We start from the raw sequence: 22,114 nt of genomic DNA, 5'->3' as shown, positions 1-22,114 counted from the left end.
TGATGAAATAGATCCCATACAATAATTACACTAAATACATCAAGGGGGAGGGAACCCAAAACCATTTTATTTATATATTTTGCAGTAGTTTATGTTGATGTACGTGTCCGAGAGAGAGTACAGCCTCTATGACATTTAGTAGTGATATGAATCGTTCATTTCAGAATCATTCAAGAATCGTTCTTCGAGGTCAAAGCTAAACGACCCAACATCGGCTCTGTGGGCTGAGAGCCACTGAGGAGCCAGTTCACAGGAGGTGTTCACTGCGTTGACTCACCTCTTCCCCGGTGGCGTTGAAGCGGATGGACTGTGAGGGGATTCCTCCCCATGACAGGGTGAAGCTCTCCCAGCTGCCCTGGCCTTTAGTTACCTCCGCCACGCTCACGCTCGTGTCCTCGCTCAGACTCGTGGCCACCAGGTCCTCAAAGTCCCCTGCGTTGGACACAAGCTGCAGTTCAGGCCAATTCATCGCTTGAAGCCTGCAAAGGACTTCCAGTAGTCCAATGATGAGGTTAAGGACAGGGGAAACGTGGCAGGCCAGGGCAATAACACTGCCGGTTGGTTGGATTTCACTGAGGGAATTGAACCATTCACCCTGGCAGTGTTATTGCCACTGAGGAGTTAGGAATTTAACTCCTAACGCTGGCAAGGTTAATGCCAGGGGGATACTGGGAATCAAACCCAGACCCCTGGCCGAGTTAATATCCCAGGGGCAGTGAGAACCAAAGCCCCACCCCTGGCTGTTTTGCCGTTGTGTACATTCTTGTTCTACCGGTGTGTACATCTCAGCATTCTTAACCCATGATGCTGTAAGCATTCATTTTACACATTAAATCTCCCTTATCTTTCTCCTTATCTTTCTTGTTATCTATTTTTTTTACGAGGTCGGAGCTCATGTTTTACTTTGTCGGTTAGGACCGTCAGTTAGGATCTGCCAAAGCAGTACGACAAAGAACGGCTTTCAAGATCCTTGGTATTGTTGTGTCTCTCCTCTCACCTCGCTCTGAGACGAAGGTGACTGTGAAGAAGGCTCCCAGGCCGTGGACCTCTTTGGAGACCTGAACCCGTTCCGGTTTCAGGGACCACAGCTCGTTCAGGGCGTCCCCCATCTCCTCGGCCGAGGCGCTGACCGCGATCGGACCTGCAACCGGAGAAAGGACATGTGATCCGGAGCTAGGTTGGAGATATCTCCACAAACATGTTGAAGGAATCAGCAAACATGTGAGGAAAACACATGAATGAAGGAGCCAGTTACAAGATCAAGGATATCGTTAGCCTCATAGCATTATTGCCTAAGTCATATTTTATGGTTTATCTTGTATTTAGCGTCAAAAATGCTGAATAGATGACTTAGGCAGATAGTGATTATGGAATGTAAAAGGCACTCTGATTGGCTTAGGATATAGCCAATGAGGTACAGTGAATCAGCAGGGTTAGGAGAATAGAGTTAGGTTAGATATCACAATTTGGCCAAAATATGACTCAGGCAATTATGCAATGAGGCTAAATATACGTTTTTTAATAAAAATAAATGTAACACTTTTTACGGTTAAACATTTGGAAATCAAGAGAGGATGAAAGGTGGATGTGGTAGGGGGCGGTCCCAGGGTCCTCTCTACCTGTCTCTGCGCCTCCGTAGGCCAGGCGGAAGAAGGTGCTGTCACAGGGCTGACCCACACAGCCGCTGGACACGTTCACCTTCTGGACCTCCTGCACCACAGCATCGATGCTGGGCCAGGAGTCGAACCTTATTGCCTGGGAGGGGCGGGGAGGGAGAGAGAGAGAGAGAGAGAGAGAGAGAGAGAGAGAGAGAGAGAGAGAGAGAGAGAGAGAGAGAGAGAGAGAGAGAGAGAGAGAGAGAGAGAGAGAGAGAGAGAGAGAGAGAGAGAGAGAGAGAGAGAGAGAGAGAGAGAGAGAGAGAGAGAGAGAGAGAGAGAGAGAGAGAGAGAGAGAGATGCATTTCAGAGCCAATTCAATTTTAATTGTATAGCCCTTAATCACAGGTAGTCTCAAAGGGACAAACATTGTCAAAATAGAAAAACATACATACAGGCAAATATTTATATATTCAAATTTGAATAGAAACATTTGCATCGAGGAAGGGATTCCTTGCGATAAGATCATCATCATCCTCATGACTTACCTGCTCCTCATCTTCAACGTCATAGTCCGCCACGATTTGCTGGACCTCGTTGACGGCATCGTCTGATTGGTCCGCGGTGAAGGCACTCTGGCCGGTGAACAGGCCCAGTCTCAGACCCCCGAGACCGCCATAGTCCTGGTGGAGCACCTCCATGTAGTAGCTGGTGGGACCACAAAGACCCACGTTAAGCATCTTAGTGAGGCCCTCGTTAGAACAGATAAATGAACGAAGAAATGCAAAATACTAAACATTAACATTTTGACAACTAATTAAAAAATGTAACACATTTACAACAAATTTAAAACATAACTAACATCACAACATTCAAAAAAGTATATATATAAAGATAATTATAAACGTACATTTTAAAAATGTAACTTCTGAAAGTGACATAAACAATTAGAAAATGTAAAAGGGATGAATGTAAAGTATTTGCCGTGAGTAAGCTTATGTTTTGTCTGCACTCACGCTTTTCCTTTCTCCAGGGCCATTACTTCAGACTTCTGGGATGCTTCTTGGAAGAAAGTGCTCCTATAGCGTGTCTGAAACGCGATTTTCACCTGAAAACACAACAAAATAAATCAAACCTAGATGTATACATTGTGACAGACTATCGACTATGGAAACATGCACCAAAATAGAAGCATATCAACCATTGAATATGCTTTAGTTGTTGTTTTCATCCATAAATATTTTTCATACGAAGCCTCTGTAAATCCCCTTGTAAATATAAATAATATTTTAACACAATACTTGTTCTAAGGTTCCCAGGGACAGGATATTGTTCTTAGGGTCATGGGTCACGAGTTATGACTGCACACGTAAATTAAAAAGCGTTACAGGGAACCAGTGAATAAGAAAATATGCATCAATATCAACAAGCAAAGAAAAAGAAGACTGAAAATGTGTATGTTCTAAACTTATCATAATTGCTTAAGTCATATTTAGGCCAAATCTAACCTAACTCTATTCTCATACCGCTGTTGATTAACTGTGCCTCATTGGCTATATCCTAAGCCAATGAGGGTGCTTTTAACATTCCGAAATCACCGTCTGCCAAAGTCCTCTCTTTTAGGAATTTTTTAAACCGTATACAAGAACAACCCTCAAACATGACTTAGGCAATGACGCTAGGAGGCTGACGCTCTTGAACCAGCCCAGCAGCAGACCTTATCCTCTGGCTGGGTGGAGTTGCTGAAGTAGAGGTTGCAGCGGTCGTCACACTGCAGGTACAGGGTGTAGTCGCCGCTGGTGGGCGCCACGAAGAAACCCCGCAGCCGGCTGCTGTAGGTCTGGTCCTCCACGCCCGAGGAATAGGGCAGGGAGTCCCTCCACTCCGACCAGTAGCCGTCCTTGCTCGTGTTGTATGCCAGAATGTCGGACAAGTACCGGGGCCTGGTGGCGTTCCACACCTGCCTCACCCAACCGCGGCCCCCTTAGAGCAGAGGAGGCGTTAGTGTGTGTGTTAGTGTGTGTTTGTGTGTGTGTGTGTGTGTGTGTGTGTGTGTGTGTATGTGTGTGAGATTGAGCGACCGAGTGAATGTATGTGTGTGTGTCCGTGTGTGTGTGTGTGTGTGTGTGTGTGTGTGTGTGTGTGTGTGTGTGTGTGTGTGTGTGCGTGCGTGTGCGTGTGCGTGTGCATGTCAATGCGTGAGTGAGTGAGTGAATGAGTTTGTGTGTGTGTGTGTTCAGGACGTCCCAGCGCAATAGTGCATTCAGTCTTTTGACCCCGTCAACAATACAATCCATCTCTTTCAGGCGCTTTGAGCTCTTAACCAAAAACACACACTTTATTTTTCTCTTTGAAACACAAACGCTACACTAATATTTACCGTAACACTCACCACTCATCACAGTTTCGGTTCTTTCCCATTCTGCTGGGAAAGAACCGAAAGAACAGAAGAACCCAACCCAGATGGGTCGAGAACACTACAATCCTGCGATAGCGTGACGCCCGTAAAACAACCACAGCAATCTGATGAAGCGAAAACAACACACAGCTCTGTTTGACACTCAGACAATCGCGCCTTAATCACTGATACAGGCGTGCTCTTTCAGGTAACTGGACAGGCTGGAACAAAGACACCATGCACCGGGTTAAGGGTGCGGTGAGACACACAACCACGCAGCACATCCCACGGTCACATCAGGGGCGCGGGGTCTTACCTGGGTAGGCCGTCACATTGCCCGTCTCCATCGGCTGCTTGGGGGTGATGCAGGTGATGATGTCGTCAGACAGGCTTTGCACCCTGCAGGGCTTGCCTAGGAGACAGGTGTGATCATTTTTATTATGATTATTATTATTATTATTATTATTATTATTATTATTATTATTATTTTGTATTATTGGCTATTGCTTGTGATACAAATCATAATAATGGTAATATTTGTATAACATCCCTTATTATTATGAGCATCATTATTTTTCTTTATTAACTAATGGTTATCAAATAAATCCTGCACAATAAATGCATCAATATACTCTGAACAATCTCTTATTTAAACGACACATTTCCAAAAAAAGAGCCTCATGTCGCATCGTCTTTCTGCCAAGATCCATTCTTGGCAGAACGACAGATACGTTTTGTAATTAAACTCTCTCTCTCTCTCTCTCTCTCTCTCTCTCTCTCTCTCTCTCTCACTCTCGACAGATATCTCTCTCTCTCTCTCGTCTTTCCGGTTAAACTTTTTACACTTTGTATTCAGACCAAACAAAAGAATATCGCCACTAGTGCAAGACTTTCGTAACTCACGCTAGGCGCCTTGTTGACTTGACGTGTGACACTTATTTGTCCTTTGAAGATGTAATCTTTTTGTGTAACAGTGAGAACGGTCTGTGCTAACCGTCCGCAGGTGGCATTCCGACCACAGCGCACAAAAGCGTCCGTCAAAATATCATCACGCGATGAAACCTTATCTCTCACGTGTCAAGGACATATCACAATAAATACATGGATGAATCTATAAATAGATACGTGGATCATGGATTATGCTTCATCAGCGGACGGTTAGCTGCCCCCGTGGGGCCCAGGCTCCCAGCTGGGCCAGTTACCTCCCACCAGCACCACGGCCGGGTGGTCGGTCTCGTCGAAGAAGCGGCCGTGGATGGTGACCAGGGTGCCCCCCATTACACTGCCTTCAGACGGGGAGATCCCTGTGACCTCTGCAGGGCGGGAGGCAAGGTACGTTTTTTAATTTCAAATGATGTCAAACGATTGATCAGATGAACGAGTGATGGTTCATCTCAGTTTGTTTTGTTATAAGAGAGACTAACGGGACAATTTTGCACTTATTAAGCAACAAATACATATCAAAAGTATTAAAAATGTATATATTATTTAATGAATTAATGACAAATATTATGAATTATTTCCTTACTAAATAAATGCATCAATAAAAAAATGATATTGAGAAATTCTCAAGCACACTGAGGAGGACTCATACCTGCATACGTTTGGAACATGGAGAGTTTGTTCCCAGCTGAGATCCTGAGCAGAATGTGGTCTGCTGAACTTCTGCAAGACACAATGCACGCATGTATTGATATTAAATATGTATCCTGTATATTTACTATTCATCCTTCTAAAGTAAGATGACAGGCATCTCAAAATCAAATCATAGTTCGTCTCAAATCACCTTCCATAATTAGCGTCGAGGATGTAACTCAGGTTGTGATGTCCTGTTTTAGAGCAAGAACAAAACAGAATTGTAACAGACATGCGTGTCTCAAGTTAACCCTGTCAGGAGTTTGAATCAAAGTTGAACCAAAAATAACCCATTGATGATTAACTTTTTCATAAGAGTGAGGTTTGTGATGACCTACCAACATAAGTTCCTGTTATTCTGCAGCTCATGTATCCCCACCAAGAGCTTTCAGTGTCCAGATGAAGCCGGTACCTGTGTGAATACATGAATGGCATCACCTCATTGACCCGAATATCAGACACCAGTTCGCAAGCATTATTATTATGTCATTTGATCGTTCATTCATCTTTACTTCTATAATTTATCCCTCTGTCGTTCTCTCTTTATGTCTCTCCCTCTTTATTGGTATTGTATTGCATTCATCTAATTGTTCTACCCTTAAGATATCAATATCAGTGCTTCTGCTCCTTTATCTACCCCCATAATTTAGCTTTTGGTCAGTAGTTAATTCTGTCTCTTTTCTTTTATACCTGTGTATTCTTTTGTGTGTCTGTACTGTCTGAGCGACACAAGGCCCCCAGCTTTCATTTGGCCTCTGTTGGTTAGCCTCTCTTTGTCTGATATACTTTGTCAGTTGGCCTCTCTTAGCCTCTGTGTCAGTTAGCCTCTGTGTCAGTTAGTCTCTGGGTCAGTTAGACTCTGGGTTGGTTAGACTCTGTGTATGTTAGCTTCTGCCCGTTAGCCCTCTGTGCCAGTTATTCTGTGTCGGTTAGCCTCTATGCCAGTGGAACCTCTCTATATGTCAGCCTCTATGTCAGTTATCTTCTGTATCATTTAGCCTATCTGTCAGTTAACACTCTGTGTTGGTTAGCCTCTAGCGCCAGCTCCAGGGGACATTCTGGACAAGAAGGTGTTCGTAAGATTGTCAACAGAGGGGACCTTAGCGTCAGGTGGGTTTACTCACAGTTCATCCGAGTCTGGCTTCAGCAGCTCACAGGGCATGCCACCCATGTAGGCTCTACAACAAAGGAATGTGTACAGGTTGTGTACAACTCTTTTTTTAATAAAAATGCAAAAAATTGGGGAAAACACAAGGAAGGGAAGGGAGTAGCCATGGTAATTACAAAATAGGAAAGGGGAAGTTATGTCATGCTGGTTGCCATCTCGTGAGATACAAATATGGTCCTAGAATTGCGGTCCTAGAAATGCAATCCCAGGACTGCACCATAGTATGCAAGTTACCATAGTAGCACCGTGAGACGTCAACTTCCCATTCCCTACTAAGTCTTGTGAGGTGCTACAAGATCGGGAAGTTAAAAGGTATTTCCCTCGATACGCAACTTATGAAAGCATCATAGCGACTATGGTTTATTGGACTTTATCCAATTTTTACCTGAGGAATCTGGAGTTGATGCCATTGGTACTTTTGGCTGTGTTGCTTCCGTACACATCGGTGAAGATCCGTCCTCTTATGGTCACCACGGTACCTGTGTGTTAAGCATGGAGCATTTATGCAGTTAATGTGTTAAGTTAAATGTTTATACTGCCCGTATCCAATCCAATCTAGAGCTCAGTGGGCTTTTTTGCAGTTTGTTTATTTAAACAAAGCTCAACTTATAGTTAAACCAACCCCATATAAGTATAGGTATCCCTTAAGTTAACCAAGTGGGTTAACTCACTGCTTGGGTCCCATAAGGGGGCAGGATGTAAAACCTGGCAGGGTTGTTCCATTCTGAACCCGGTTGCAACAGAGCAGGTACATGACACGCTGTATAACACCCATGATGTATTTGTGTGTATACCACGGCTTTACCTGGAGGACCAGTGGTTGGACTGATGGACCGGATGGTAGGAGTCCGGTACCAGCGGGTCTAAAGAAAACAACAAGCGCCCACGAGAAAACAAAAGACAAATAATAAGACCAACAGCAAATCATTAACAAGATAAGGAAATCACTACAATTTATTTATTTATTTGAAGCATTGATCTAAACAATGGATTCCAATATTTAGATGAAGATTAACATTTAATCTAAAGATTAATATTTTTTATGAATGAACATTGTTATTGCGATAGTATTTTTGCATTGGGAACTAAAGTATTGGAGAGGCAGGAGGAAGGGTGAGAGAGACAGGAAGACGGTATGGTGGACGTACGTAGAAACTGCAATATCTGGGCACCCCTCTGCAGACTTTGTTGTCAGGGATAGGGACCCCGTCGACACTGACGTGCAGAAAGTACTGGTCCACGGGCATGGCTCTGTCCCAGGACAGCACACAGGACAGCACAAAGGATAGCACACAGGACAGGACACAGGACAGCACAAAGGACACATCGGTCAGACGGTTCAAACAGCAGGAAACACCAGATTGAGGAAAGGGATACCTGTCAGTACATGCTAATTCCTAATGGGTTGGGTTCAAATCTCTTGATCTTACGTGGCTTTATTTCTTGCTTCGTTTTGTGTTTGTAACAATCAAGGTCTGAACATTGGACACCTATTGCACTTTTTAGCATGTTTGTTGTCCGTTTTTTGTCTCGCTATGGCAACGCCGTCTGCCTGGTTTGTGTTTATTGTTGGACAATCATTGGCTTTCTGAATATTGCTATTTTTTATTAGTATAACCTTCGAAAAAGTTTTGTATTTATAGACAATGTGTTTGTCGTGACTGCAGGCCTAGCCTGTCTGTAAACTGGTGGTAGCATGCCGACGTTAGCAATGGTGGATTTAGGAAATTTGGGGCCCAAGGCGAAGATATGTATGGGGCCCACCTCATCCGATCTTTAAAAGAGTACGGAGAAAGAAAATGTACAGATTGAATGGTGGATAGGCAGGTAAAGCTAATCTACGCGGAAGTAAAGGTTGGAGATGAGAAAACAAAACCTTCCCCTTTAAACCCTGAATACACTTCTTTACTCCAAAATGAAGATGGAAAGCAGAGAACACACAAATTGTAGCACAACACAAACTAATAGTCACGATGGAACCCAAAAGAGAAGGTGAGAGGTTTCAGATAACACCTGCCTTTGCCAAAATACCAGGAAAATCACACTGTTTATTCTTTTTTTTAAGATCAAATCAATATCAATATAACCAGCAAGACAAGTACTTAGAGTAAACCCCCACAAACAGTCATATACTTAGCAAAACATCACAAACAGCCATATACTTCGCAAAAAGAATTGCCACGGTGAATCATTTACTTGTGTGAGTTGGAGTGAGGTTGCAATTTGCATTGCACTTGAGATTGACATTTCAATCATTCTACAAACAAACCCATGTACAAGATACAGGATATTGTAGGTGAATTGACCTTACAGTTGAGATTGAACATTTCAATGTTCAATCTAAAGTGTGTCATCGTAAAAAAGTGTGTAATCTTTGGCAGCGTTGCCAAATACTTACCGGCGTCTTTTAGCTTTTTTCTTTTATTTGAGCCGCTTGGGTAGCTTTATTTCCTAACCCTTTTCCTAACCCTTAATTTTATTTTCGCGTTTAGACCCGTCTTGCTTTGTCTCTGTGTGTATTAAAAAAAAGACAAATATGATATATATATATATATTTTTTTTTTTGGTTGGTTTGGGGCCCCCCTAGTATGCCTCTATGTTAAGACGGCCAATGGATGTTATGAGCTTTGGTTATTTTGGATTTGTTCCATAAATGTGGTGAGTGTCATGAGTGTTTGTCTAGACCATAGTTAAGCCTATTGCTGTAATATGTGGGGTAATGAGAAAGAAGCCTCATAATGAAACATGTTGATTTCACAACTGAGATTAGCTACAGTTTCCATATTTGGCAAGCCCCAAACTTCTTCTGAATGTGTACGCGCGTGTGTTTGCGTGTGCACGCGGGATTCCTTTTTGATGACGTCATACACAGTCCCCCCACTTAAAAAAATACCCACTACACCAGTGCTCCTAACCATCTCTGAAAGGAGCTGGGTTCCTTCTCAAGGTTTTTACCCATCTGGGTTTCAGGGAGTTTTGGCTTGTCCAAGTTCCTAGGGCCCTAGGGTTATGGGGTAACCTAATGTGAGCCTGTGAAGCCCTTTGAGACTATCACTGTCACCGAGAGCTATAATGTACCTGCTTCCATGCTACCAATCCTGTTTGAGGATCCCCCTTCAATTATCAGCTTTGAAAATAAAAGCCTATTTTGTTGCTATAATTTGAGTAGTTCCTGTTGTCTTTTTATGTCGCCCACGGCGTAACTGGATGGAACCGGCAGGCTCAAGTAACAACCACCCAACACAATATAGACAGACAGGTACCACAACAAGGATACAACAAAAGACAGGAGATCAATTAACATCCATGCAACAGCCTTCAGAAAATACAGAAAACTTGGGGAAAGCCGATGAAATTATATTTACGGTCTAAAGTTCTGATCTGTAAGGACAAAGGAGCCCATGGGCGTACGTGAACGTGACACTTTTGGGCAGCAGTGACTCTAAGGACCTGACTCCTATAAAATAATTTTACATTTTACATTTTCATTTTGCCACTTTGCTCATTTTCAACTGAGTTCTTGTGGTTTATGGAGTCATGGCCCCAATAATATCAGTGTTATTGTCGGACTATCCATGCTCTGCTTCCATACAGACGTACCTGGTGTAACACATGATCTGCCCGCCGTGGGTCGAGTCTCTCTCAACATCACACGGAAAAGACAAAGTGGCAGACACCAGAGTCACCCTGTTGCCAAAATCATTGTTTGTTGGGTTGAGCTGAAACTGGCGTTCCTGGGCAAAACCTATAGACATGAATAGTACCAATCATTTAAAAAAAACAACAACACATAACCTGGGAAATACATCTTTTTACATATTCTTTATTTGTTCTAGAATATGCAATATTGAAATAGGTGCAACTGCAGTCTAGAGTGAACCTGAGTCAAATAAGATGTTGATAACTGATCTATAACGGAAATACAAATGAGACTATCGTGTGGGATTATTTACCGTCTCCTTCGATTGTAAGCCGCATTGCTCCATTTATGCTGCCTACTGTCGGGCCCATCCTGTCAATCCTTTGAGCGTCTGGGGGCGAGGGAAAGAAGCAACATTTTAAAACAATGACATTATGTGGGGTGATTCATTGAACAAGTTTGGGCAGGTGAATGTTTCAAAATGCATGTTGATTTGGCCAATGGCATTTTGTTTATTCGAGACTTTGGTCGTGGTTCAAACCCCGGAAACGTACTGCAACTGAGGCAAAGTGCAAGGATGAGAGCGCCTGGCACAAGTGGATTCCTCCGCGCCATCCTGCTGGGAGGAGAGTCACCGCGCGGCGTGAGTCCTGGTCCGCCGTGCGTCACGTTACACAGTCAAAACAAAAGTTACGCTGTGGTAACAGTAGCAATGTATGACCTGTAGATATGCAAATACATTTATAAAGGTTAATATTCGCCAAGTTCTCCAGGAGAAAATCACGGCATTGGTTTCTGTTTGTTTTGCGAATATAATCGTATCTTTTTTTGTTTAAAAATGTATAATATATAAAGAAACAAATATGCAATGGTAAAATGTATTTTGACCAAATACAACCTTTTCTTCTTTTTTTAAACATCAATCACGTTTGGCTTACCTGTGAATCCCGGTGAGCATATACACCTGTCCTACACTGAATACACACAAGCAGTCAGAGCTATTTATGGAGTTGCTGTGACAGCCTCTGGCAGTGAAACGTTAGGGTCCACCCATCGACAAAAGTGTAGCCTAGCAATGCAATGCAAAAGAACTTCCTTTTTAGTATGCCCTGTGAAATACATCGCATATGTCACACTTCTTTAATAGGTCCATGATGTCACAGGGCATACTAAAAAGGAAGTTGATTTGCACTGAATATTATTATTTTTCTTGCAAGTTGAAATTCGGCATTCTAGGATGTGTTTAATATGAAAATTATATAATATATCAATTCGTGGAACTTTTATGATTGACCAATTAGGCCTCCTTACAACTATTGTGTGAAGATGTTCACTATGTTTATTGCACATTAAAATATCCGGATATTTTCGTTGCCATTCCACTGATGGACTGCGCTTGTCGACCACACCCACACACTACTGGAAGCAGGCGCGTGCCGTCATATGGGCAGGTTGGGCAGCGGACTACTGGCAAAAGCATTCTCCCAAAAAAATAGTTCCTCAATAAATCAAGGCTCCTAGTCTATTTTTAATAATGTGAATTTCACATTAACTATATATAGTTTCTGTAGGCTTTCCGACTATTTTGGTCTGTTGACATAAAATTTTGGATGACGGAGGTGATTCTAGTTGAGTTTAACTTGTCATGGAATGTGGGGCAGGACAGCCCAGAGACCGCGTTCCTCCGTATGTTTATCGTATTACCCTGCAGGCTGAAATAAGAAATCCGCGCTAAAAGACGCCTATATGGTGGTAAAGCAGTCTGCCTCATGGTCATATTCTATAACTGTTGATTTAACTCAAATAATTTTGCGAGTATCTTTCGTCGTTTCTATATCAGATGCAGATATGGCGAGTGGTGCTGCATCTGTGATTAACAGGGTTGAGTTTTTGTTAAAAAACAACAATTTGAGAGGTTAAAATTGGAAGAGAAGTTAGAAATCAAACAACTTGGACCAGACAAACCGGACATAAACATTATCTAACAAACGAAGGATAGGGGGAAAGCTAACAACATAACTTTCTCCCGAACATGGTTTGAAAAGAAATAATGGCTATGTGGTTGCTCAAAGAGAATCTCTGTGTTATGTTCCCATGTCTACGTTTTCGAGCAAGGGTGTGCATAGGACAAGGGGATATATGGACGAGTGATGTGAATATAAATATATAATAACGTATAATACAATATTATATATGTATATAATATTGTGGCGAGCAACACGGGAAGAACGAGACGGGAGCCCAGGTTGAACAATTATGCAGTTCCGTGCCCCATACACCGCACGACTACGGACTGCCTTTATTAGCAACGTCCGAATTTCGCAGAACACGGCACACCTGATCAACACACACAACACTCTCACTAATGGTCGCGATTACACAACAATGGAACTACACCTAATTAACACACAACCAATAAAGACCCCAAACCCGTTAACCCCACTTAACCTAACAACAGAATAAATTAACAAAACCCTTCTGTCAACTGAACCCCAATTCCCAGAATCCCCGCGGCTCCGGAACATGGCGCCCACACCCGTGGTCGCCACAATATATGCATATTACAAAACAAATTGTGGGTGTGGTCATATGCCAGTAGTTTCTGCCCCAGTGAAATTTTGGGTCAACGCACGCTACTGACTGGAAGGTATTTTTTTTATTGTTATTCTGGTAGGTTAATCTGGTAGGTATCTTAAATACCAAATATTATAATAAAAATAATTAAAAAGAAGAAAAAATAATTTCATAAAACCGTTAAATTGCATGTAAAGTCAGGCAAAGTATTAAGCAAATAATGTGGTCTATATATGTAACCCTCCTGGTGAGACTTAAATAAATAAATAAATCATATCTTTATAGAAGAACGCTATGCAGTAAACTCTTTCTTCTTTACTTTTAGGTGTAGTCCTATCAGAGAACACGCAGGTTTAATGGCGTGGTGAAGTCATGGTGTGTTTCTTAGGCCCTTACAACATGTTGGAGGTGGTTGCCCATGACTTCTGACTCCCGTAGCGGTATGTAGTAATCTCAGTCTTTCGAGAATCTCAGTGATAAGTGACGCCACAAAGTATCTGCTGTGGGGAGGAATCCAAATCTTGTTCTATTTTTAAAACTTTTAAAAATAGAGAGACACTTATCGGAAACCTGACAGATCCGTTAATGGTTTGAACAGTCAAAAATTAACTTCACTGAAAAAATTCACAAATAAATTTTATTCTACTAAAAAGACACATTTGTAAATGTAAAGGAAAACACATTTTGAATGGCAGTAATGAACTGATAAATATCAAATCAATTATTTAATTGTACGCTCAATCATCCAGTTTTTTAGAATAAGAAGCGGTGACAAGACGCTGTGTTGCGCTTTCAAAATAAAATAAAAAAAAAATTTCCCCGGTATAATCTTTAGGTGGGACAAATGCGCCTGTCTCCAATATTGGAGGGGACACGTCCCCTCCGTCCCCCCCGTTCCTACGCCCTTGCTCAGTAGGATGTAATTTGTCACGGGGGTACATGACTGTTAAAGGTTTGGGAACCTCTGCTCTATAGGATTTCGGATCAAGGAGTAGCAAGATGGTGGGCTTGAACTTCATCATATTGATCTTCAGCTCAGGGCAGCTCACACCCTGAGCTGATGACGTAGACCAGCAGAAGTCAAGTATGCTGGGTATCTGAGACTGAAGGGGTTCATCTCTCAAATTTCGATTGTCGTCCCCATGCTGAAAAACTTGATAAGAGTGGAGCACATGGATGTAAAGTGTACTTATCCTCCTTTGTACACCCGGCTTTTCAACTCACATTAAAGTCTTAAAATAAAACGGTACACAAAGCCTCCAGCACACAGAAGCACATTGTCAGTCATCCCATTAAGCATGATAAGCATGGTAATCCATAGTGACCACCCACGTTAACACAACGGCTGGAGGGTATTTCCACCACATGTTGTCAAGGAATCACGCCACAATAAGAGTAATGTGGACGAGCAGGTTCTGCCTTTGATCTACGCACGCACGCAGCCATCATTTAGTCCCCGGTCATTTAGTGTCGTGATGTATGGGTTATGTATGGTCACAGCCAGTCAACACGAACAAAGAGAGAAAAATGTGAACTATGATTATTACATAATATCTCTATCTCTATTCTCTCTCTATCTCTATTTCCGTCTGTGGTCGTCGAAGACATTTATTAACAGTCCGCTCCTGAGGGAGTTTGACGGCAGCGGGTCTAGTCGCGCCAAACCCACGGTGCCAGTTTATGTAACAGCTAACAGGGAGGGGAACTCAAACCTCCGCACGGCCCCGTGTGGGATGATGATTCAAGTAGAAAATAGCATTCGTCAGATAATGTATTTTAAGAATAAACACAAAAAAAGTCATGCAAATTAAAAGTAAAATTACGGTTTCGAAAGAAAAGAGGAAAGATGTTTGCCCTGTTCCAGAGTGATATAATAGAGATTCATGTTAAACAAAGACAAGTCTTTTTTTTATTTTCTTCAAAAAACTTTTATTTCAACAAGAACAACAAGAACAACACCAGCGAACAAACAAAAATCAATATCAAAATGCAGGATGTAAAAAACAAAATCATAGTAACACTTCTCACGACATGGTACGAGTATCAACACCCGTGGTCCAGGAAAACTAAATGGCGTGCGTTTCACAAGGTGGCGTGCTGAGCGAGGAAGGCCCGGATCCTCTGGAGCAGTTCCTTCTTCACGCTGTCGGGGACCAGCACTGCCAAGGAAACAAAGAGGGAGGTGAGCGGTGTGAAACGCTGTATAGGATGGGGGTCCAGGTCCTTTACAAATCAACATGCTACAGGTTGTGTGCAGTCCTCTGACACCCATGTCACACAAACCTCAGAAGGAGGGCAGGAAGGGGGGTTGAAAACATCAAGCAGCGATGCTCTTTGTGTTAACAGTATGAGAACCAAAAGGCGTTCTAATGCCTAGAGCCTATTTTTCTTTTTAGAAAGAAAATGCTTCCAAGTCACTATGCTTAGAATGGGTTAGACCGACAAAAAAAACGAAAATAAATGTTACCTTATTAGACTTGCTAGATAGCATCTGATCATTAAAGGCTTCGAACAAAACCTCTACGTCCAAGAAACATAACTTATATCAAGTGTATGTTTATCCAGTGAACACTTGCTTCCCTTCATCTCATGGTCACTCCCCCGTTGTGACTTCATCTACTAACGACATGTTCCGTGTTTCTTTGAGGTAGCTTTACATGATGGATTCACAGGGAGCATATGTGTTGGGTGTACACTACGGTACCTCTGCCTTTTGGTGTGACTTCTGTGACCAGGTCCTCCACCGTCACGTGCTCAAGGCCCTTTTCTCTTATCACGTCTGAACACAAACACACACAACCAACACACTATCTTTGAAAAACGTTGACATTGCAATTGGAGTTCAGTTTTGTCAATGTGGCAAAGAGTTTTTTTGGCATTATATCGCTCCCTCCCTTTCTGAGCTGGTTGTTATGTTATTGTAACACACACACACACACACACACACACACACACACACACACACACACACACACACACACACACCTTTGCAGTGTGCTTTCAGCTGATCTTTCCATCCACATTCCACAAGCTTCGCCCGCAGCAGTTCTTTCAACCTACAGAAAAAAAAAAAATTGGCATCAAATTTTTTGGTGGACAATATATTTCGACTGAACCATTGGACTACAGCTGGGTATTGCTTACCGCTCCCGTTCCCCCATTTCTATCAACTTTTGGTTAATTGCAGCCCTCATTTGGGAATCCTTGCTCATGGTAGGCCTAGGACACTGCAGGAAGAAGGCAGATCCTCGTTTTCTCGATACGACAAGTTTTCGGAATTACGGGATGGTATATTTCTGGACCAAATCTTAGATTTGCGGCAGATCAGCTGGGACGCATACGGTCCCTTATTCAACTTCGCCGTCGCGTCCGAAGAACATCTCGATGGTTCCACTGACGTTTTACCGAATGTTTCCACAAAAAATAAATTCAGTTGAACATCAAACAATAACATCGTTGTATCATTTATAATTTATATACAAATCGTGCAAAGCCAAACGCCGAGCCAAATATCATCATAATACATATTATATTGGCGGATAAAGTTCGGACTCTAAGACCCACAATGCACCACTCATTACGGTCCGTCCTCAAAACGCCTCGTGTGCAACAAACAGGAAGCCCGTCCTGTAAACACTTCTCCATGTGTGAATGAGCTGCGTGTGAATCAAAATAAGATATGTCTTCGCCAAATTATTCACTCAAGGTCAACAGAGAACTATTAGATCCTAACTTTGAAAGTTATAGATTGTCTCTGGATCCCATACCAAGTTACAACGTTGAGCTCGATGCCGGTGAGACAATATAAATAATTACTATTTAGCTGCTTAACATTCTGATTAACATGGCCAAACACAGTTTATTAATAAACCCCAATGTTCCTCTTAATTCTGGAGCGTATGGTCGGTTTTTTGATGTCTTATGATGACATTCGATTTTGGATGCTACGAGACAGCATCAACTCGTTCATACAAAGTAGTAGATGCTTCAGGAGTAACGCAAATTATATCCATAATCATGTAACTTTAGAGGTGTGTTCATTTCAATATCACCTAAAATGAAAAAGCTGATGTATACATTCACATATGTTACTTGATTGACGCATGTCTTCATTGGGTGATGGATTTGCTTTCTCTTGACAGCTGTGGAAGAGGTGAAGTTAAAGGACACTCAGTACACCCTTGATCATGTGCGGGCCTTCGGCATGTACAACTATCTACACCTGGACCCCTGGTATCCAGACAGCGTGTTCTTTGTGGATTGTAAAGGAAGAGTGCTCAACCTGACAGTGACTTTGGTATGGATCCCAGCTGTCATTCGTTCTCCCTGGTTGTTCCTTACGTGTCATCTGTGCTTTTTTCCCTTAACAAGCGGTTGTGTATTGAACCTCACACCAGAGTATCGCATATAATCGGGTCCAGGCTCTCAACAGACACTGAGTGTTCACACTGTTACTTTTCTGATTTCCATATGCATTTAGAATTCCTCGTTCGAACACCAGGGGGCGAACGTGTGATACTTGACCCACCTAAACGAGATCACGTTAGATTTACCTGAGATTTCTGAGAATTTTTATTGTTTATTTTATGTTCAATATTCCACATTCTTTAAATGCCATATTCTAATATCTTTTCTGATAGCATCAAAATTGTTTTTTACTATCATTTGTTTCAATGTGTATTAATAGTATGATATGATATCACATATATTATCAGTATTTAATACAATTGATTCTATGAACAAGGTGATACCGCTATAACTATCGTGAAGCAATTATACATTTTGCAATGGATTCATTGTACCAGATAATTATCAAATATGGATACTAAACATTTGCAGCGTACAGTCGTACCATTTTTAGATATGCGAATAGCTGTTGCCTTTTCCGTTTTGCTTTAGTTCTTTGTGGCTGCTACTCAGAAAAACCGAGCAAACCTAAAACGTCACATCACTTTTTTTTTTATTAACTGCTCGTAGTCTTTCGATAAGAACTAATCAGTAAATGGACAATGGAAGAAAGACGGTTCGTTGCAGCCCTATATCAATTCCTTGACCTATTATACCATCTATTATCAAACATAATTGTCACTGACATGAGATGCAGAGTGGGAAAGAGGGAGGGAGAAAAGGTGGAAAGAGTTTGAGATGGAGGGAGTCAGAGAAATAGATATTGAGAGGTGGGGAAGGAGTGATGGGAAGAGAGAAGGATAGAAGGAGAGATGGATGAGGAGAGGGAGAGGAGGTAGGGAGAGAGAAAGCTGGACAAAGTCCTTATCATCCGAGACCCCTTTTTTGTCAAAGACCCCTCAATCTGAACCATGATTACATGTAATTGGTCACACCCAGACCCATCTCCCAGCGAATGATAGTTATCACACCGTGAATCAGGCGCTAAATACAAACATAAGCTGTCACTGGCTTTCAGTCGCCTCATTAAAGGTCTCTGCATGGAGATCTGTCGTGTTCATATTCTAATTACAATCATCACATCATAATTACCCTTCCCCTGCCCATGTCTTTTGTGCGGATTCTGCAAGAATGGACGGAGGCCATTGTACACGGGGGGCCAGCCATGCGCGGGGTTAGTCAGAAGCGTACGTGACGGGGAGGAGGGAGAGGAGACCTCTGGGGTTCATCTTAACGTTATGAGACACGGCTATAATCCATCACTCGCTCCATGGCAACTAGGGAGCCCTTTGTGCCCCTTTCCTTCTCCCTCTTTGTGTTTTATAAACCTCCCCCTCATGCGTGACGGGTTATGGAGGTACACGTGGCATCACCGCCGGGGCCTCTTGGTACCGGTCCGCCTGGTGGTGGTGAATCACGGACCCCCCCCCCCCCCCCGTCACATGGACGTCCAGATGGCTCTGGCGCTCGAGCTCAGCCATCTGATGGAGTGCGTCGGGGGGGTTTTCCCTCATGGCTGCGTCGTGGAGAGGTGTGATGACGGGTACCGTGGCCTGGTCCTGGGAGAGGGGGGCTTGTGTGGAAGGGCGGGAACTCTGTGTGGGCATTGGGGGGGGGGGGGGGACTGTGTGTGTGTGGGGTAGGATTGTTTGTGATCGGGGAGTTTGGCTCAGGCTCGACTCTCTCCCATCACATCTGTAAGAGCCCGGTCTCTGTTGGAGAGACGCAAACAAGAAACGCACACCCTCAGGCGCACACACGCGTGCGCACACCTGTGTGTGTGTGTGTGTGTGTGTGTGTGTGTGTGTGTGTGTGTGTGTGTGTGTGTAATTGATTTCCATTACCCTCTTACAGCCCATCCAAGGTTTTAGTGCACCTCCGTGGAAATGAATAAGAAACATGTTTGTTTACGAGGTGAATACTAATGCATAAGAATGTGAGTGTCTTACGACACAATCTTACACCTCCCTAACGGATGTGTTTGGGGGGGGGGGGGGGGCTCTCTTTGGGGGGGATCAGGACACGGCGCTGGGGAAGCCTAAGGAGGTGTTCCAGCTGAGCCCCGACGGCGGCTGTGAGGAGCCGCTGGGCCCCTCCCTCAGCCTCACCTCGGCCAGCTGGGCCGCGCTCTCCGACGGCACGGGGGCGCTGTACCTGCTGCGCACCAGCCAGAGGGGGGAGAGCTCCCACCTCAAGTGGGAGGTGAGCGCAACCACACGCACACACACGCACACACACACACACACTCACACCAGCCAGAGGGGGGAGAGCTCCCACCTCGAGTGGGAGGTGAGCGCAACCACACGCACATGCACACACACACACACACACTCACACCAGCCAGAGGGGGGAGAGCTCCCACCTCGAGTGGGAGGTGAGCAAGCACACACACACACACACACACGCACATACACACTAGGGCTGGGTATTGCCAGGTGCCTCACAATTCAATTCAATTCGATTCTTTAGGTCTTCATTCGATTCGATATCGATTTCGATTCGATATTGATCCAATTGCTTCGATATCGATTCAATAATGCGAACAGATGACAAAAATACCTAAATATTATTTAGAATTGACCATTTTATAATGAATTAACCATTTCATTGTGCTTTAACTAGCAAAAAGGGAATACACCGTTGTATAGTATTGTTCCTGAGCTAAACTTGCAGCATTAAAGTAATAATCCTAACATGGACAAATGTAAAAGGGCATGTACATTTAGGCATACTCGCTTCTAGATTACAATGACTGAGTATGCTTCTTTCTTTTTTTTCTTTTTTGATGGAAAAAATCGATTTAAAGAAATTCTGAATCAAAATTGAATCGAGAACAGATAAGTTGCAGTGCATTGATGAATCGATAGTTTTACCCAGCCCTAATATATATACACACACACGCACGCACACACACACTCACACCAGCCAGAGGGGGGAGAACTCCCACCTCAAGTGGGAGGTGAGCACACACACACACATACAGTACACATGCATATACACACATGCGCACACATGTACACACTCACACATAGACATATACACATACTGTACATATTACATAATCCCACATACACATACAAACATATAAACACACACATATACATGCACACACACACTCACACACCTAATTACACACACACATGCTCATGCACACACACACACACACGCACGCACACATGCGTAAATACACACACACCCCTCAAGATCCAGGTCCTTAGAGAGATCCACCCCCAAGGGTTCAAAAGCTCCTATTTGAGCCCGTCATTCGTCATTACAAGCACTTTAAACGACAAGTGGACCCAAAATCATGGATTATCTTGTCAAACATAGTACTTATGCTGTTACGAAAAATAACACGGTTATTATTCATTTGAAGGGGAAAGGTGCAAAACTGAAGACACCAAAAACGTTTATTTTTTAATGTCCCGTAGTGGTGTACTTAGAGTTGAAACGGGGGGGCTCACGTACCCTTTAAAACATAGAACGCAGACACCTGGGTGGGGACAACCCCGTGTGATGTCACCGGGGGACAGATTTGTATACGGGTTGTGATGACTAACGATGACGAATGAGCTACACAACCTCCCAGCTGGTGGGAAAACATTTAGATTCCCTTTAGATTCCCCATCTGACATGTTGACAGAGAGTCCCCACCCAGAGACGGAGGAGAAAAAGTTCTCCAAATAGATTTTAAATTGAGTTCCCCCCCCCTGTGAGTCCAGGCGTACGAACCTAGAATACAGTATCGGAAGCTCATTGCTATGCAAGTTTGTAGTTGGCTACTACTTACTTTTCTGTATTATTGTCAAGAAAATGTTTCACAAAAGAGAGAAAAATAGAACAAAAAGGCCATGATGCAACACACACACACACACACACACACACACACACACACACACACACACACACACACACGCACACGCACACGCACACAAACTGACTCAGTGATTCACTGACTCACTGACTCACTCGTTCACCCACCAACCAACCCCCCAGCCCACCAACCGCCCTGCAGGCTTCATACATTTACGAGCAGGTGACCAGAGAACACCCCCCCCCCCCCCCCTTGGTATCAACAACAACACCCACACCAACCAGGCTCTTGCGATCAACACCCTCCCTAACCTGCCGGCGGTTGTGTGGCCGACGGCGGGCCCACAGCCCCAGTTCCACCAGCAGATGGGCGAGCCCTTCGTCATCCTGCACAGCCTGACCCACGTCCAGGAGGGGGTCCACAGCCTGGAGCTGCTGCTGCTGCGGGTACAGAAGGACCCCCAGGAGAGCAAGGGCAGCGGCTTCTCCGTGACCCTGGAGTGGGTCACCGTCGCCGCCGCCGCCGCCGCCGCCGCACAGGGTGAGTGAAGCTCCACCCTCAGGTATGCGTTAGATGCGTACCTAAAGTCTGATGGCGGACAATGTTCGGTTTCGGGGAGCGGGGGCGTTTCTCTCTGTTTCGTTTCGTGCTTGTTTTTTTTCGACCAATCGTGTCTCTGGAGGCGGCGATCTGTAAATGTGTAACTGGTGAACTTTGTTTGACTACTTTAAAAAAAACTCGGCCAGCAGGAGTAAACTGTGAAAAAGGTTTCAAATCAACCCCCCCCGTAGACTGGACAAAAATATTGAAAATACAGAAATATTGGCGGAAAAATCCCATTCATAAAGCTGTATTCCCTCACACAAATTACTTTTCTTTTGTA

At 43.6% G+C, this 22,114-nt stretch overlaps 3 protein-coding genes across 3 annotated transcripts in view; 1 reads left to right on the top strand and 2 right to left on the bottom strand.

Moving 5' to 3' along the window:
- pkhd1l1.1 (PKHD1 like 1, tandem duplicate 1) overlaps positions 1–11,407 on the bottom strand; it is a 61,689-nt gene extending 50,282 nt beyond the window's left edge. The window contains exons 1-19 of the mRNA XM_079749525.1: positions 11,375–11,407; positions 10,991–11,157; positions 10,750–10,827; positions 10,397–10,541; positions 7,945–8,047; positions 7,602–7,659; positions 7,182–7,275; positions 6,753–6,806; positions 5,967–6,040; positions 5,780–5,822; positions 5,588–5,658; positions 5,196–5,306; positions 4,310–4,405; positions 3,313–3,578; positions 2,612–2,703; positions 2,144–2,303; positions 1,620–1,755; positions 998–1,141; positions 278–432 (exon numbers count right to left, since the gene is read on the bottom strand). Coding sequence (XP_079605651.1) covers positions 278–432; positions 998–1,141; positions 1,620–1,755; positions 2,144–2,303; positions 2,612–2,703; positions 3,313–3,578; positions 4,310–4,405; positions 5,196–5,306; positions 5,588–5,658; positions 5,780–5,822; positions 5,967–6,040; positions 6,753–6,806; positions 7,182–7,275; positions 7,602–7,659; positions 7,945–8,047; positions 10,397–10,541; positions 10,750–10,827; positions 10,991–11,051 — 1,941 coding nt within the window. The 5' untranslated portion in view covers positions 11,052–11,157; positions 11,375–11,407. The remainder of the gene's footprint in view (positions 1–277; positions 433–997; positions 1,142–1,619; positions 1,756–2,143; positions 2,304–2,611; positions 2,704–3,312; positions 3,579–4,309; positions 4,406–5,195; positions 5,307–5,587; positions 5,659–5,779; positions 5,823–5,966; positions 6,041–6,752; positions 6,807–7,181; positions 7,276–7,601; positions 7,660–7,944; positions 8,048–10,396; positions 10,542–10,749; positions 10,828–10,990; positions 11,158–11,374) is intronic.
- Positions 11,408–14,928: 3,521 nt separating this feature from the next.
- On the bottom strand, positions 14,929–16,351 carry LOC307084536 (transcription and mRNA export factor ENY2-2-like). Its single transcript, XM_079748957.1, has 4 exons — positions 16,155–16,351; positions 15,996–16,066; positions 15,715–15,789; positions 14,929–15,169 (listed from the first exon to the last, which is right to left on the bottom strand). Exons 1-4 carry the CDS (start codon positions 16,220–16,222, stop codon positions 15,093–15,095), a joined length of 291 nt encoding a protein of 96 aa, XP_079605083.1. The 5' UTR covers positions 16,223–16,351; the 3' UTR covers positions 14,929–15,092.
- A 287-nt stretch (positions 16,352–16,638) lies between these two features.
- The window catches only part of nudcd1 (NudC domain containing 1), a 30,514-nt gene continuing 25,038 nt past the window's right edge, over positions 16,639–22,114 (top strand). Inside the window, exons 1-4 of the mRNA XM_079749960.1 lie at positions 16,639–16,804; positions 17,153–17,307; positions 19,437–19,619; positions 21,579–21,771. Of these exons, the coding sequence (XP_079606086.1) occupies positions 16,690–16,804; positions 17,153–17,307; positions 19,437–19,619; positions 21,579–21,771 (646 nt within the window). The 5' untranslated portion in view covers positions 16,639–16,689. The remainder of the gene's footprint in view (positions 16,805–17,152; positions 17,308–19,436; positions 19,620–21,578; positions 21,772–22,114) is intronic.

This window comes from Pollachius pollachius (genome assembly GCF_949987615.1).
Source record: "Pollachius pollachius genome assembly, chromosome: 13".
Lineage (NCBI taxonomy): Eukaryota > Metazoa > Chordata > Actinopteri > Gadiformes > Gadidae > Pollachius > Pollachius pollachius.
The sequence above is the reverse complement of the archived record's forward strand: the minus strand, read 5'-3'. Positions and strand labels throughout refer to the sequence as shown.

What these genes read in the sequence shown, in the direction of transcription:
- LOC307084536 (XM_079748957.1), bottom strand. Translation starts at nt 16,222, where the DNA reads ATGAGCAAGGATTCCCAAATGAGGGCTGCAATTAACCAAAAGTTGATA. An exon ending in GAAATGGGGGAACGGGAGCG is followed by an intron (nt 16,067 to 16,154) that starts GTAAGCAATACC and finishes TTTTTTCTGTAG; the next exon opens with GTTGAAAGAACTGCTGCGGG. An exon ending in AGTCACACCAAAAGGCAGAG is followed by an intron (nt 15,170 to 15,714) that starts GTACCGTAGTGT and finishes TTTCCTTGGCAG; the next exon opens with TGCTGGTCCCCGACAGCGTG.